Source organism: Rhinatrema bivittatum, chromosome 3 (genome assembly GCF_901001135.1).
Source record: "Rhinatrema bivittatum chromosome 3, aRhiBiv1.1, whole genome shotgun sequence".
NCBI classification, from domain to species: Eukaryota; Metazoa; Chordata; class Amphibia; order Gymnophiona; family Rhinatrematidae; genus Rhinatrema; species Rhinatrema bivittatum.
The window spans coordinates 245,842,317-245,860,741 of NC_042617.1; the positions used below are offsets into that span (position 1 = coordinate 245,842,317).

General features: G+C 40.7%; 1 protein-coding gene across 1 annotated transcript in view; it reads left to right on the top strand.

Moving 5' to 3' along the window:
* ENPP1 (ectonucleotide pyrophosphatase/phosphodiesterase 1) overlaps positions 1-18,425 on the top strand; it is a 225,440-nt gene that overhangs the window by 113,191 nt on the left and 93,824 nt on the right. Inside the window, exons 6-7 of the mRNA XM_029594404.1 lie at positions 6,874-6,971; positions 7,124-7,203. Of these exons, the coding sequence (XP_029450264.1) occupies positions 6,874-6,971; positions 7,124-7,203 (178 nt within the window). The remainder of the gene's footprint in view (positions 1-6,873; positions 6,972-7,123; positions 7,204-18,425) is intronic.

Here is an 18,425-nt window from a genome sequence, read left to right on the forward strand (position 1 = left end):
AAGGCCTAGGAAGGCCGCAAGGCATGGGTAGCTAGAGTAGGGAGCTAAGAAGGACTCTATGCCAAAACGTAGAGACAGGGGAGAAACAGGGCTAAATAGGGCTAGTGTCTGGGTGTGGTGCAGGCAAAAAAGAGGGGCTTGGCCAGCCAGGGGAGTGAGCTCATGCAGGTCCCCTGGTGGCACAGAGGCTGAAGACGTGGCTGTGGTGAGCAGAGACGTATTGGACAGTGTAGTTTGGAGTCAGACTCACCACGGTCCTCTGATGGAGGGGAAGCCACATAGTGGCCAGAAACGCAACACTATCAAGCTGTATAAATCTCATGCCCATGGTGCTCTTGAGAATACATTTGTCTTGATTTTTTTGTTTTGTGTTCAAACCAGAAACCAGGGCAGTCATTTTCCATTTTTCAGCATCTTGATCATTCATTTTAAATTTATGCTGAGTTGGTTTGCATTTTTGTTCTTAAAAGAAAGATTTCATTTAAAAAATGTTTCTCAATAACACTAAAGGGATAGCTTTTGGCATATCATCACATCATTAAACTTACATTAGGTCTAGGAATGATACAAACTGTAATTTATACTATGGGAAACCCTTGACATACAGAAGATATTGTTTCCATATCTGAATTCAGTATATGAAAGCCACATTTCCCACCGACTTCCATGAAAACCCTGGAGATGCTTCCTATGTACAAAAGAGACACAAGAAATAAAATAACATTTTTGGAGGTGTAGAGGCAGTCCTTCTCTTGTCAATTGTATGTTTGTTTTTTTTAAAGGATTTGAAACACTTCAGTTTGAATTCCTCCTCTTCTCCTTTTATAGCTCCCTGTATCACTGAGCATATAATGTATTCCTCTGGAAACTTCTAAGACTGTGTTCATGACTAGGATTATTATTCATGAGGATCTGTTTGTAAAGGCTTCATATAGTTGCTTTATGTTCAACTGATAATAGGGTGAATGGCGCTTCTCCATCCTCCTCCTCCTTCTCAACAGCTTGTTCTTGTTCCAGCTTGTGGCACAGCATGAGCAGTCTTAGCTTTGCCAAAAGATAGAGCACTCTGGACTATGGCTTTCTCCACAAAAATATTTTATTGTTCAGACCACAGAACAGAAAAGAAAACCTGCTTACCTTCTGCAGAGATGGAGATGAAAAGTCACAATTCACAGTTAAGCAGGTCTAACAAATTCTGTGGACCTCCTTTTGCCTCCAGGGCCGGTGCTAGCTTTTTTGCTGCCCTGTGTGAAAAATTACCGCCACCCCCAGGTGTCTGTCCTGGGTCCATCAAATATAAAGCCCAGCTCTGTCCTGCAATCTATATTTTTAAAAACGGACAAGTCCCCCCCGCCCAGAGCCCATGGATAGGGAAGGGTATTAGATACCTTAGGCAAACCTTCAGCCTTGCACATGTGCCCCACCTTCTCACACACTCCCACACCCTTTACAGACACACACAAGTTAAGCATTTATAACACATTTTACATAAAAAAGAACATTCAAAAGTACAGTCTTCTGAGGCAAAAATATCACAACATGCATATTATATTTACATGCCCTGCTGTGGTGCCAACCAGAAGACTCAGCAAAAAAAAGACACTTGGAGTTCCTATGGAATTAGACTTTTTGTAATGCGTGTTGGGTGTGAGCTTGGCCCTCAGAAAGTTATGAATAAACAGAATTACCATTACAATATAGTAAACCTCCCATACCAAAACACCCCTAACAATCTCATCTATGGAAAGGCAAAACTGCACAAATTACACCAGGTCCTGGAACACTAATAAAAACTCTTATTAGGAAACCAGGCTGCTACAGATCCCTACACAGAAATTATATGACAGCAAAATACTTCATCTCCATCACATAAGCAGAACACAGAGAGACCCTGACCAAATACAGAATAAAGAGATCAGAAAGTATCAACAGAAACGTGCTGAGAAGAACTGAACTAGAACCCACAGCAAGCCAGCCTCTATATGCAAAGCAATAATGGAAAAATAGAAACATAACCATTATTCATCAAACATTAAATAATAAATTCAAAAAATATAAAACATCAATCATAATAGTAAAATCACATTAATTAAAAGAATAAATATTTCAAACCTGTTAATGAATAGAATATCCAAAATTTTCCAAACATCAATAAAATATTTCAAAACATCTGATGGAATTAAACATCCAATAATTAAAAAATGTTCTATCCCCCCCCTAAAAAAAAAAAGTTAAATATTTCGAAAGCAGAATCATCAAATTACACCCAATATTTAAAACTAATAAAAATCTCCTGCTCTCCATACCTGTGATCTTCTGATTTCCAGTCACCCTGAGATTGTCGAGGATTGGGGGAGGTAGGGCTGCACAAATGTTATCTTTTCTCTCTCACACACAGACAATACCACATTCATTCTCTCACACACTCCTCTCTAACATATATTGGCTCTCTCTCCCTCATAGATACATTGTGTGTGCGCGGGTGCCTGTGAAAGCCTGTATGTGACACATGGGCTATTACAGGCACACAAACATACACAAGTACACAAGCTCTCACATAGTCACATACACACAGGCTCTCACACAGACACACACTCAGGCTCTCAGACAATTTGTTATGATTGAGCCAATATCATACTGCTGACAAACAGAAACAGTACTAGCTGTCTCAATCCATGAAGGGCAAGCAGGGATAGAAATCTGAATACCATCAGCATGTAACCAGTATCCCACAGAGAGCCCAGCCAGCAGCTTACATAATTGTGACTTATGAATGCTGAGAACTGCTGACAGGGCTGAACCCTGTGGGACACTGGTATGGATCATGTGTGACCCACACGCACCTGCTGCTATTGGCCAGAGAGGTAGGACTGGAACCAGGTCGGCACTGAGCCAGAAATGCCAAAACTGATGGTCAGCGGTGTCAAAAGCAGCTGAAATATCCAATAACACCAATATACTACTGAATTTTATAAATCCAGACTCCCTTCCTCCAACTCTGCCCCCGGGAACGCCTCCACTCAGTCTGGGTAAACTTGTGTGAACTTGACACATGCAGGTGAGTTTACCCACATATCAGTTGGGTAGTGTATAAAAGGCCACATTTGTATACAAAACAGTGTTTCACCCACAGAGGTCCCTTTCAGAATTACGCCCATAACTGGATTGTGTGATGTTTTTGTTTTGGGGTGGGAGAGGGTTGCATTTTTCTCTCTCTCTGCTGAGTGGCAGTTTGGACTTCTGGATTAAAAATGTTTATCGAATGTTTGGGGGGATATAATACCCTGACAGCAAGGCTGGATGTTGCCTAGCTCCCTGCATCCTTGGGGATTCTGGGGGCTTCTGGGCAGGGTGGTAGGGTTGGGGTATAGGGGCTGAGTGTGGGGGTTGGAAGAGAACTCGGAGCCATCTTGTTATTTTCAAAGTCGGTTGTGGGGGGTGGCAGACTTCTCAAGCTGCTATGGACCATAACTTATTTTAATTCTTATGAGGGACTTGGGGTGGGCCCTTTAGGCGCTATGCCCAACATCATATGAGTTGATTGTGGGGGTGGAGGACTGGGTCCTCTTGCCTGCAAGTAGTGGTGTTTTGTTTTGGATTTAACCAGCTACGTTTTGAATACAGACTTTAGCTAGACTTTCTAAAGCAATTAAAATGCATAAATCTGCAGTGAGAATTCCCCAGTCGTGCCGGTGTGGATGTAGGGACACGCATGGGAAATTACATCCACTTCCAAGCAGGTCTAACTTTCCACATGTACATCTCTGCACAGATTCTCCAAAATCAGTAGTGTGTGCTGCCCCTCCCCCCCCCCCCAAAAAAATGTTTATGTACGTAAATATGTTTTAAAATGACCCCCATAACAACCAATGGAATGTTGTTTGTTTGGTTTTTTTTATGGTGCATAGAACATTACAGAACATTCTCGTTTATTGTTTGTAGAGCTTGAGTGTTAAAGGCAGATATATTGATGATTATTTCTGAATGTTTAACTTCATGTTGTTCAGTGTTACAATTTGATGAAGCTAATAAAATATTTGAAATTCATCCCATTTCTTTGACTTTCTTCAGCAACTTGGGGATAATTATGTAAAGTGTCTATGTCAGCACTGGCTTTTTTTTTTTTTGGCACTTATGTTGATGTTATGCAAACGGTGATGTCTTAAATCTCTCAAACCACCCTTTGCTGGTGGTAAAGGTTTCTTTTCAGAGCTCCTTGTGCTCACATTGTTTTCTGCTGGATTACCATCATGATTATGGGGATATTGTGTTGGTTCTGATCCTTGATGCATACATTCAGCAGTCTTTCTGTGGTTTCCATGATGCCACGCCTATGAAGCGACCAGCTTAGTTGCACGTAAAGATGTGGCTGTTTGCACTTGCTTTTCTTTAATCTTTGTTTTCATGGATTGTTGTCACTGTGGATGTTGCAAGACCTAATGCCTTTGCTGTCTGGGTCAGATTTTCACCAGGACAAAAGTGCCTTATCACTTCTGATTTCACATCCAAGGGTAATGCATTTTTGTTCATGTTTTGTGCTTCTGCTATGATCTCCAAATAATGGAATCTCCACTTTTCACTGAGTTTCCATATAACATGGAAGTGAGGTATTACAGATTTCAGCTTATACTTTGCAACCTCCTTCTGTGGTTGGTGAAACCTTTACAAAGGCAGTCTATGGGAGAGACTACAAATAGGAGGTGGGGCTATTTTACCAGTTCTAGCTTCTTCAAGGTACCAATTTCTATTGGAATTCCAGTTCACTGTGAAGTTACATTTGTAGATTTTTATGTTCATTGTTTTGTAGAATTGCATCCAAGCTTTCTAGTTTAGAGGCGGACAGGAAGAACAGCTCCTGAACTGTCTCTTTGTTTTCAAATATAATAATTTCTGTGAGCCATGTTAGCAGCATTTACTTAGAGGAATGACCCTGTGGTGATTTTTCTTCTAGTGTGTGTTTAAAAAAAAAAAAAAAAATGTTAGTGATGGTGTAACTGGCACACCAGTCCACTATATCACCACAGTTGCTTTCTATATCAGGCTTGCAATTTGTCCACTGGCTATAAAATTTATGTTCATCAGGGTCAGCTGCCTTCTCTTTGCCCATGTATCCTAAATCTGTATAGCAACGTCATATTTACTATTCTGCTGAATTCCAGAATCCATAACCTATTCAAAAATTTTTTTTACCCTGTGTAAGCGGACATTAGATGAGAAAAAATTAAGTCATAACTTAATTCAGGGTTTCCCAACCAGTGTGCCATGGCATATACTGGCATGTCTTCAGATCTAGTCACCATTGATGCTCAGATCCAAGCCAACACCTGGGCTCTGCTTTCAGCACCTTGCGGCAACAAGAGACACCAGTGGTGGCTCGTAAATGTATAGACGCTCCTTTCTGAGAATGTTTAATCACATATGCCTCCTCTTCCTATCTACAGCATTAAGCCCTGGACTGTGGTAATTAAATGTAAAATCCTAATTAATCATTCAGGGCATGGAATAGCTGGGCCTTACCTTGTGCAGCACACACATTGCACACAGCACCTCATCTTCCCATCTCTTTAGCTTCCTCCTTTGAGTCCTTCCAACCTCTGTCCTATCCCCAGGCTGAGCTAGATAGGGAGACACTGCACTGACTCACTCTCAGGCCAATGCAATATCGTGCGCTGATCCTAGCGCACAGGTTAACGAGCACTTGGACTCGCGTTTTGGACATGTATCCATAACCCCCAATGCAATAAGGTGATCAGCGCATCCAGACTCTCGCATAAATAATAATGCTCATCACATGTAAAATCCATGTAGATGAGGCTATTGGCTATTACCCCATGATGCAAAAAATCTCCATGTGCCCAAGGTGCACTTTTTAACCTGTCAAATTTTACGCTTGCCCGGAGTAGGCATAAAGTCTTCCCACGCATCAAGGGCTGAACTTAACAAAAAAACTGATTTTCCTTGGTTCCTCCTACTTCGTAGCACCATGCAAAAAAAAAGTTCATAAAAAACAATTTCAGCGCGCACAGTAAACACCCACAATATACACACTCAGGGCCATCTATATTGTGCATGCATATTGTGCCAGTGAATTAGCTGCTGTGGGAGAAAATGGACGTACATAAATTGTGTCCGTTTTGGTAACCTGCACATCCAGGGCACATAATATTAATTTATTCACTGTTTCACTTACTGCTGATTGGTCCTTTCACTGACACTTATCACTGAAAAGAACCAATCGGGAACAGCCGTGCTAGAGGGTGGGGAGGGAGCTCTGGCCAGGCTGTTGTGGATGCACAGCCACTTCTCCTGTGTGCCTGATGCAGAGCGCTAGGGATGCACAAATTGTCCCTTTTAGCGCAGCAGCTCATTTGCATATTGTTTCGAGAGCCCAGGAGAGGTGGATGAGCGTGCATTCAAAAAACAAGCATCCACTTTGTATGCACGTTTTTTATGTGCATGATATTTCATCGGCCTGTCTGAGTCTTGGGTACAGCAGCAGTGGAGAAGTTCTGGCAGCCACATGTTGTAGCCAAGATAGCCAGCTGCGGCATCACATTGACTTCTCCTTCATTTGCATATAGAGGGAGCTGGTTCATAGTGATGGGTTCAGGTATGTCTCCGTCCTCTCCTTCCCTTTTTTGCTACATTTGGAAGAGAGACTGAGGTTTTTCAGTGCTTCTCTAGCTCTTATGGCCATATAAGTCCTCTTCATGTCTGTACTGGCTGCTCAGTGGAGGTTGGCATACTACCCTACATTTTTGTTAATGTAGGTGTGCCTTGGACTTGAAAAAGTTGGAAAACAGTGACTTAATTTATCTGGTTAATGTGTGATTCTAACTAACTTTCTCTCTCTCTTTTTTTTTTTTTTTAAAGGTTCGCCCAGCCTCCTCTGCTCTTGTTCTCTTTGGATGGCTTCAGGGCTGAGTATTTGCACACTTGGGGTGGACTTCTGCCTGCCATTAGTAAATTAAGTAAGTGGCACTGTTGCGGAGCAGTGAGAGAATCTAATGAGCATGTTAGAAAAAAAGAATGAAATTGATCAATTACAGGTGATTGTGGTTGAAGTATGAATTGCTACAGGAGTCTGATGTCTAAAAGAGCATTTTTTTTTTGTTTAAATCAGAAACATGTGGAACATATACACCGAACCTGAGGCCAGTTTATCCAACAAAAACCTTCCCCAATCACTACAGCATAGTCACAGTAAGTATACTGGTTATTGCCAATCATCTTAGAGAAATATTTTAAGTATTTAAACATTTAACTGTCTCCAGTTTGAGGAGATTTGTTTGCTTTTCCATTTCTAGCAAGAATATATGCTAAATATTATCTCAGCACCAAACATCATATATAATGTTTCTTCTCCTCTCTCTGTGTGTCATATTTTAATTTCATTAGATAACAGTAACATCTTAAAATACAGAGTTTGGTACTTTTTCAGTTCAGTCGTACTTACTGTATTGAGTGCTAATCTGATTGCTGTGTGGATGGCAGTCTCTTAATTTTTAGTCATCAGAGTCCTGAACCACCCCAAGTTTAGTTCTGTGTGTTCTTAGCAGAGATGCAGAAAAAATATTTAGAGTGGAAATATTGGTGAAAAAAACGGTTTGAATGTTTGTAAACTGTGACCTCTTTGAGGAGGGCAATTTTTAAACTTCAATTAGCTATGTGCATGGCCATTTACTCAGATAAAAGTTGCCCTCCCTGAATGCGGGTAATAGGATGTGTGAGGATCAACAATTTCTAAGCAATGTTTGCTACTGATGTGTGTGTATAATTTTTTCACATTTCACCATGTATTGTACCATGTGCTCTGTGTAAGAAAGTCCTCTTTTGGCTGGGAGTTTCTGTAAGGGTGTGGTCAGTCAGAAGGGAAGTTGGAGAGAAGAAGGATCTAGATCAATGCTTCTCAATCCTAACTGGAGGGTGGCACCTAACCAGTTGGGTTTTCAAGATATCTGCAATGAACGTGCATGAGATAAATTTGCATACAGTGGAGGCAGTGTCTGCAGATCTACCTCATGCAGATCTATACATTTATTGTGTATATGCTGAATACCAGACTGGATAAAGGTTCTCATTTGGTTTGGGAATCACTGATTATGGAGAGCAGAAATTAGTGATAACCAGTTTTTATTAGTTCTGATCTCCAGAAGGTGCGTTTTGAGTAGTTTTTAATTAACAAATCTCAGTTCTAGAAATAGAAATCCAGATGGCTCTTAGAGAATGCTGACATATAGATGCCTTTTTGTGTTCAAATGTCTGTCCTCGTATATGCTTTGAATGAAGTGCAAGTATCTGTTGTCGTGTGAAAATAAAGCAGAAGTTATCAGAATGAACAATTGCCTTTGAAAGCTGCTTTCCTTGGAGAAGGGCTGCCATATGGAATTGTGCCCCAGGGTTAAAAAATAAATACAAACTGTATCTGAGAACAAACCCTGCCTTATTTGCAAACTACACCAGAAGACAGTCACAGATGCATAACTTCTACCCATGGGAAAAGCAGGTGGGATGAGGTGAGACACAGTTTTGGATTTTCAAACTGTGAAGTCAATTTTAAAAGTGTTGCTCGCACAAAAATGCCCACATACATGTGTATGTAGGCCGCACGCAAGCAATGTGGATTTTAAAAGCTGTGATTTACGTGCATATGTACCCGTGCTTGCGCCAAAAATAATGGTGCGAGGCATGGGGATTCTGAGGCGGGGTTAACACTAACGCATGTAACTCCATATTTTAAAACCAGAGGTCACAGTGCGCGGTGGCTTGTTAGCTGCATAACTTTACTGCTGCTCCAGATGAGAAGCAAGTCTGTAGCTCTCGCATTTTAGGACTTACAGGACAGGGTGAGGGCTCCGGGTCAACTGGGCTGCGTGCAGGATGAGGAACCAGAGGGGTCTGCAAGACCTTGATATTGACTGGGCAAGCTGTCAGACTCATTTCAAAAACTGGGAATGTTCCTTGTGCAAGCATGCTTTAAAATTTGCTTACCTACACGCATTAAAGCCGGCAAAGTCCTATGGAAGATATGCGAAGTAGGTCTGTTCAAGTAACCTTTTAAAATTAAAAGCATACTCATGCATATCGCGCATGATTTCAAATTCCAGCGTCTCTTTGCTCGGGCACTGATATGCGCATGTATGGGCGCACGCACGCTCATTTTAAAATTGGCCTATGTGTGTTTTTTTTCTTTTGTTTTTCAGGGAAAAAGAATCCACAGGAAAAGGAGCTGCACATTTCTTTGGGAACCTTTTTTTTCTAGGCAATTTTCAAAAGGAAAGTGCACACGTACCTTTCTTTTAAAAATTGGTGCAAATCTGCTTAGTTCTGAAAATTGTTCCCTAAATGACCAGCAAGAGGGACGTTGAAGTATATGAGCTTGAGCTAGCTGAAAAGCCTTGTCTGAGATCTCTAAAGCTTATATACTATAACATCTCTTGTTGGTCTTTTATAAGGCTCTCCCTTTCGCCAGGAATCGAGTGTTCTGAAAAATGCCTACTAACAAAATAGACAAAACTGTCAATTTACCTTTTTACTACATTTGCAGCCGTCTCTCCTTTTATGCTTTCTTGTTTAGAAATGTAAAAGCTAAGGAAAGGCTACAGAGCTGGCAAATTTGACCTATTTCTGTTTATAGCATATAGCAGTTAGTTAGTAGCATATAGGTATGTGAATATTTATTTATTTATTTTTAATTTTTATATACCGAAGTTCTTGTAGAGACTACAAATCACTCCGGTTTATATAGAACAAAGAACTGCTCAACAGAGAGCGGAGCTTTACATGGAACTGTAGAACATATGGAACAATATAACTGGTAGACAATTTAACATAATGATAACTTAAAATAATAGTTTAACTGGTAATAAATAAAGAATTATATTATTTAATATAAGCAGTATAACTATTTAACGTAGAAATAAATATTAACCAAAGCCAGGTATGTATATGAGATAAAGTGAATTTTGAATTTTGATATGCAGAATTTATAGGCTACCCTTAACTGTTTTTAAAATAAAAATTTTACTTGTTACTTATCTTTTTTTGCTTTTAAATGGGCTTTATTTTTGGATGAAAATACTGCAGTATATATCAATACAGAATCATGTTGTATAACATTTGTTCTATCATAACAGTAATTTAAGGCTATATGTTGTATTTGAAATGTTCACTGTGCTACATAGACTGTTTACACAGATTTTATGTTATGCTGCCACCTTCTGGCTATAGAGGGAAACAACATCAAAGCTTAAATGTAATCTTTTCTCTGATTGGGCAAGCTGCTAGGTGAACTGGGAATTTTCTCCTGTATCAGCAGGATTATCTATTGTATGTCAGCAACTAAAAGAACCCTATCAGGTAACAAACCGGAAAGTATGCTCCACCTTCTGCAAGTATAGAAACAACACTAGTACAAATCCAAAGGATAATTAAAAATACTAAAATATCCTTATATTCATATAAATAGGATTTATTACATAATTTTATGCTTATTACAAAGAAGTATCTTTACAAAAGTGTGGAAAACATCCCACAATATAAATAGTATATAAGAGTTAGATATTTAATAGATACACAAAATAAGACATTCCCAATATTAAATATAATAGACCAACTTACTCATATATAATACTTCACTCAAACACATAATCCATATATCATCAATCATACCCTTACATACCCTTACATACACATGCATACATAAAATAGGCCTAGAGGATAAAACCACCAATAACACACAAAAAAATTATATATAAAGATGTCTTCCTCGATGTCTTCATATCTTCACATCAAATACCATCTCATAATTCAGCACCATAGGTGTCCCGATATATGCCAGTATGTGTCCCGCTACTCATCTATATCACACCGTAGGCGTTCTACTTGTTATTCATCTATTCCAGACCACAGGCATCCATTGTTATAAATCTTCTCTTAGACTGCGGAGTTAGCAATCTGTTCTGAATGAGCTTAGTTGACAAGCTAGGAGTAGCAATCTGTTATTAATGGCTCCTAAAGAAGGAGGAGTCAGCAATCTTGTAGTGTCTCAGATATCGTCTTGCTAAGGAGTAGCAATCTGTAATGAATCTGATATGGTTGTGGGTGGATCCCCCGGCCGGTGGCAGATAACCACGCCCCCAGGAGGATATCCCGAGAGGGACCCCCGGCTAGGCTTGAGTATGGAGACAGACACACATTAGTTCTTTTATTAAACAGGTTTTTGAAACCACTAGAGGTGGCAGTAGTGAGCTGATATGCCTGGCAGGGCTGTAGTCCCTCAGGTACTGGAACAGCGATCCACGATGGCTGAGCTGTTGAGAAACTGTAGAAAGTGAGTAGGCAGAGTATGCAGAGTTCATGAACAGAACTAGATGACAAAACTCACATAAGCTCTCAAGGAAGCTCAGGAGCTGGAAAGGTTTAGGCCCTCGAGGAGCGAGTACCTGGTTCCAGGGAAAGCTCTGAGAGAGCGATGGTAACTCACAATTGTTTGTAGCAACGATAGCTTCCAAGCAGTAGAGAATCTTCAGTGTCCAGGAACATGGGCCCTCGAGGAGCGAGTACTGGTTCCTATCTGTAATCTGAAAGTAAGAAAAAGAGCGAGGCCCCCGAGGAGCGGGTACCTCTGGTAAGTCCGAGGAGGCAGAGTTGCTTGGGAGGTGTAGCCGAAGCAATCCCCTTGCTAACTCAGTTAGATAGTGAAATAGAGACCTTTAAATATTGGAAGCGGATGACGTCACCTCAGGGGGACGCCCCTGAGGTTCGCGCTCTTCCTGGTTCTTCAATCACAGTGCGCGCGCGCCCTAGGTCTTCAAGCAACATGGCGGATCTGCAACGTCGAGCCAGTCCGGGGACGCCGGAAGGGGGCAGCATGGAGACGCCGCGGCAGCCAGCCGTCCATCAGACCCGGAGGAAGTCACCACAGAGGTAAAGATGGTGGAGTGAGGACGTCGAGCAGCGACGGTCACAACATCCATACCACAGACATCCCAACAAGATCCCTTGATTCACCTGATAAGGCTTCTTCAGGGGAACATATTCATCCAGTGGCTCTAAGTACTATAAAATAATATCATCAACTCCATATCAACAATCACTATCATATATTCCCTTCTGCAAATGAAACAAAAGTATACTTCACAAATACATACTTCTAAATGAAGATCAGGTATACATATGCGCTACTAGACCTGACATCAGTATTATAGAACCTGTTACTTTCAGATTGAATCCAGTGATACTTCACAATACTCAACTTCGTTTGGGTTTCAGTTCACTAGCTCATGTGTACCTACAAATACACATAATGACCTTATATAATCATCACTTATAAGCAACTCAAAACAATTATCAAAAAGAATTAAAATTTATTTTTCTTCAAATAAGCAGATTTCTTACTCCCAGTCCATATATATGAATCACCAACCTGTTAGACGCCTCCTCCGATGTCACAAATGTCTTATATACACATTCCAAGATGTCAGCGCTTCTTCTTACCTTCACATTAAATACTCAAACCAGCCAATCAAAAAACAGTACCACTCACTGGAAAATACTCCACCAATCATATATGGGAATCACTATTACCTTCTGTCCCATTCTAGACCTGAGGGTTTTAACAAGTTCCTGAAAAGGAAAGTTCAGAATGGTTTCCCTGGGCACCTTGATTCTCATTCTTGAAAAAGGGAACTGGCTATGCTTTCTAAAGGATGCTTACACCTATGGAGAGATATTTCCAGGCCACAGGGAATTTCTTGGATTTGTAGTAGGAAAACACAACCTTAAACATCATGTTCTGCCCTTTGGTCTAGCATCAGCACCATGTGTATTCACAAAATCTCTGGCAGTGGTGGTGGCACATCTGTGCAAATTGGGAGGTGCATGTGTTTCCCTATCGGAATGATTGGTTGATCAAGAGCATGTATCAATGAGGTACTACAGAATCTTAAGAACATTAACCATCAAGGTGCTGGAGTTACTAAGGGTCATCATCAACTATCCCAAATCCCACCTGAGGCTGTCTTCTTAATTGGAATTAATAAGAATGTTGTTAGACGTGACTCGGACAAGAGCCTTCCTCCCACAGAAGAGGATTGTCACATTGATATCCACAATGGGGAACATAAGAACAAATTAGCAGATGACAGCATGGGACATGTTGGGTTTCTTAGGCTTTATGGCATCAATAATCCATGTTACTTCCTTGGCACATTTACACATGCAGATTTCAATGGATTCTCAGATCAGTGGAATTGGGCCACTCAAGATCTTAGGGACAGCAGCCATATTACCCAGCCTCTAAAGGATTCCCTGTCACGATGATTTATTCTTTAAAATCTGGCCACGGAATACCCTTCCAAATTCCTCCAGCGCAAATTATCCTAACCACAGATTTTGTGAAACATGGATTAGGGAGTCCACACAGAAGGAGTCTGCACCCAGGGTCTTAGGTTTGCTCAGGAAAAACTTAATCAGATTAACTTCCTGGAGCTAAGGGTGGTACGGTATATTCTGAAGGGATTGGTTAGCCAACAGAGTTACCCTTGTCCAGATGGACAATCAAATGTTAATGTGCCACATCAACAAGCAGAGAGGAACAGGATTGTGCCTGCTATGTCAGGAGACTGTCCAGATATGGTCCTCAGAGCCATATATCTGGCAAGTGAGGAGAATGTCCTGGCAGACAGTCTGAGTCAGGTCCTGGAATCCAATAAATGATCCCTCGACAGGGGACTAGCAAACCAGATATTTCATGAGTGGAATACACCCATGGTAGATCTGTTATTTTCTTCTCTGAACAGAAAGGTCCTGCTCTTATGTTCCAGGAAGGGGTCTCAAGGCAAATTAGCATCCAACATCTTTGCCCTGAATTGGTGTCAGGGTTTACCGAATGGGTATCCTCCAGCTCCTTTAGTGGCAAAGTCCTTGTTGACACTCAGAAGAGATTCTCATAGCACTCTATTGGCTGAGGCAGATTTGGTTTCTATTCCTACGGGAGATGTCCATTAGGAATCCAGTCAGGCTGGGGAATTCCCCGATTCTAATCACTCAAAATCAGGGGCAGTTGTGCAATCCCACTATTAAGTCCCTGCCCCTTACAGCCTGGATGTTGATGGTATCTCTGCAAACCCTGGATCTTCCTGAGGATGTGTGTTGTGATCTGGCTTCTACAAAGGATTCCATGAGGAAGTCCTGTGAGTGGAAGTGGAGGAGGTTTGCCTTTTGGTGTGAAGGAAACGCCCTAGATCCTTTCTCTTGCTCTACCCAAAAACTGCTTGATAACTTTCTGTATCTTTCAGAGTGAGTTAGATCTTAACACCAACTCATCTAGGGTTCACTTTAATGCAACTGGTTCTTACCATCACCATGTAGAAGGTAAACCCATGTCTGTACAGCTTCTAGTTGCCTGTTTCATGCGGTGCTTACTTCATTTGAAGCCTTCCATTAGTCTTCAGCATTATCTCAATGTGGTATTGGTCCACATTTTTTATTTATTTATCTATTCATTATTTTAAAAGATTTGAATACCACCTAGATGAAATTCAAAATGGTTAACATCATTCCATACATAAAAAAATTACACAAAAAGATTAAAATATAAACAGTATTCAACACTACAAATGCACAAGACTACAGCTATTTTAGCCATGCAATTATAATCTGGCCTGCCCTGAGATCAGGTAATTATATCTATTGCTAAGATTCTGGGTCAAAAGCCTGCTGAAAAACATGGGTTCTGAAAAGTTTTCAGTGCAAGAAGTCAGTCTAAGAATTCCCGAGAGTCAAATAGCAATGGAAAAAGCATGCTTCTTTGTCTCAGATAGACCAGACGCTTTAACAGAGGGAGCAGTGAGTAATCTAAGAACATAAGACTTGTCATACTGAATCAGACCAAAGGTCCATCAAGCCCAGTTTCCTGTTTTCAACAGTGGCCCATCCAGGTCACAAGTATTTGGCAGGATCCCAAGGGGTAGATAGATTCTAAGCTGCTTATTCCAAAAATAGGCAGTGGATTTCTGCAACTCTACCTTAATAATGGTTAATGGACTTTTCCTCCAAGAACATGTCCAAACTTTTTTTAAATGCAGCTACACTAATAGGTAACGAGTTCCAGAACTTTATTATGCGTTGAGTAACCACTATTCTAACCACTAGGTTACGTGGTGCTAAACCAGGGTGATTCAGGGCTCTCATATAGTTTCTGTGTTGTCATGGCTACTTTGTATTTGTTTAAATCTATTTTTATTATGATTATTATTGTTATAACTCAAACAGCATAGATCCTACAAAACATATAGTCGTAACCTTATGGTTTGTTCCCTAACACATCAGGTCCTTAGAAAATCTTTACAAAATAGATATGACAAAGCCTTGAAGTCCCAATTACCTACCCACCCCCTTCATACTTATAAGTGTATCATCAACTAACATAGATCCATCAATAGGAATTCAGGAGCAGAATTCTAGTACATGGTGAAAGAGTCCATATAGGGGAGCCAAATATTTAATATTATCTGTTTCATGTTGGGGCAGCTCTGTTTGCCGACCATCAGTTCCATTAATAAGACGATGAACAGCATTTCTCCAGAATGTGAAAGATGGATCCACTTCCTTTCTCCAAAAATGTAATATAGTGGTTCTGGCAACTACTAGAACTTTAGAAATCCATAGTCTTTGAACATCAGAGTATGTTCTCACTGAAGGAAATGAGCCAAAGATTGCTAACTGTACAGAAAAAGGTAATTGAATAGAAAGAACATTTTCCATATATCCAAATATCTGCTTCCAGAAGAATTGAATATTAGCGCAATACCAAAAAGTGTCCCAATTTTGACATTACATTTAATACATATATTTGAATCTTCCTACCCATCATATAAACTTGCCTCTGTGATATGTATGCTGTACTCCATATTCCATATTGTTTCTTGCATTAGTGCATTTTGAGTGATTATAGAAATGCGCCCAAAACAAGCCCTGAAAGATTGTAAAGAAATTTGGGTCTGTAATTCGTGTGGTAGCCATTTTTCCAAGATTTCAACTAATTGAGATTCGGGGATAGACTCTGGAATACCCATCAGCCTTAAATTGTTCCTCCTGGAATGATTTTCCAGGTCATCTACCTTAGATGTTAGGAACTCGTTAGATGTTTTGAGTCCAGTAATTGTGGTTTCCAGTAGGTCCTCCAGGCCCAATATCCATTGCTCAGCTTCAGTTAGACTTTGCTTAAAGCCGGCAATTTGGGACCCGATCCCTTCAATCTGATCTGACAATTTATGAAGTCTCCCCTCCAGTACAGCAATAAATGTGGCTGCTAATTCAGAGGGGGGATGTTCTGTTTCAGCCACTGTACCATCAAAGGTTCTTCCTGTGTCATCTCCCTCTTCTAAGTCAGCCGTCTTAAGTTCTCCCGGCTGTTGCTTTTTTTTTTTTCTCTCTGTGCCATTCACATCAACATGAGTGCTGCTTCCCGGTTTTAACACAGCAATTTGTATGCCTGTCAGGTCAAGGAGATGATCACTGCCTTCAAAACAGGGTTTGGAGTATAAAGTGAGGTTTAATATGCACAAAGAAGGGAGAGGGCCCCCGGAGAGAAGACAATGTGCGTCTGGTCTCTTTCACGGCATCACGTGACCCCCTCTATTTTGTATTTAATTCATCAAGCAATTAAGAGCCAATGGAGCTTGTAAAGACCTGGAATAACATGTTGTCTAACTTTCAGTCCTGACTGGTCATGGGTAGCAGTATTCTGGGTGACTTGCAGAGGTTGAGATGGAAACTCCAAGATATAAACCATTTCAGTAATCAAAGCTGGTAAACAGCAGAGATTGGAGATCTGTACAAATTCTTCCCCCTCCTTCAGTGGTTTTAAGTTGCGCAATGTTCTAAGTTTGAAAAACATGGCTCTGGTGAACACATGGATCTGTGGATGCATGGAAAGACTTGTGTCTATAATGATTCCAAGGCTCTTCACTTGAGATGCTGTTGGAATCTGAAGGCCCTCAAATACAAAAACAGCCTATCTTGAGCTTTAAAGATTCATGATTTTCATTTTATCCACATTCAAAATTACTGAAAGCTCCCTTTGAACCTATAGATTCTTATGAGCTGACCTGGAAGGTGATATTTATGGTGGGGTCACTTCAGTGTGCAGAATTAATGAGCTCCAGATTCTAGTGATGTATCCATCTTCATACCAAGTTTTTTCATATTAGGGTGGTTATGTGCATGCATCCTAAGGGCCTGCTTGAGATGGTGTCTGATTTCTACCTCAACCAGCCAACGTTCTTTCTCAGGCCACATGTCCCAAGTCCCATGGCCTTCTATCTGAGCAGGCTGAAGCCCTTAGAAAGTCCACTCAGCTTTTTGTTTCATTTGATACCAACAAACCTGCAATTGCCGTTGCCAAGCACACCTTTTGTAAATGGATTTTGTTATGCCCAGGCAGACCTGAATCTGGTGGGTCATGTCAAGGCTCAGTGTCGGAGCCATGGCAGCATCAGTAGCCTGCCTAAGATTAGCCTCCATAGAGGAGATCTGCAAGGCTGTGTTGTGGAGTTCTAACTACACATTTCCATTGAACTATTACTTGGACAGGGACTCTGACGCAACAGTAGGTTTGGCTAATTTGTCCTGAGGATTATCTTTGAGGTGTAGAATCCTCCTTTCATTTCAAGCTGCCCCTATAGAAATGACAGTTAATATATAAAAAAGGCTTGTTGCCATCAAAAACAGTTTTTATCTGTTGGCACTATTTTGGATTGTCTCCTTTTTCATTCAGGGCAGTCTGTAGCAAGGGATTCTTCATGTGTGAGGACTGCCATCTTGCTTGTCCTCTGAGAAAGTAGAGTTGCTTACCTGTAACAGGTGTTATCTGTGGACAGGAGGATGTCAGTCCTCCAAAATCCCCCAGTTTTCTTTGGCATTGGTTTCTCCAACTCTGAACTAAATTATAGACTGAAGGGGCTCCAGCATGGATGTGTGGTAGTATAGCAGGCTGCACATGCCCAGTTGGGCATGCTCAAAGTTTCTAGATACTCTGAAATCAAATTTCCATGTCAGACTCCATCTGATGATGTAATCCTTGAGTGAGGACTGACATTCTGCTGTCTTTGGAGAACACCTGTTAAAGTAAGCAACTCTGCTTTACCCAGGTAAAATGTATCCACTCAGCAGGGCTGGAAATTTAAAATTCAGGGTTTGTTCAGATAATTTGGAATGGTACCTGGACAAACACTTTTGAATATCGACAATATAGAATAAACTGAGAGAAGGTGGTAAGCTCCCAGAAATCCTAAGAGTTTTCCAAACACATGACTAATAAGGCAAATTGAAAGTAGTTGGGCTAGGAATTGTCTAAATCACAAATCAGATTTAACATTTAGAAAGCTTTGATAATATCATGAATGAGTGGTGTTCAAATT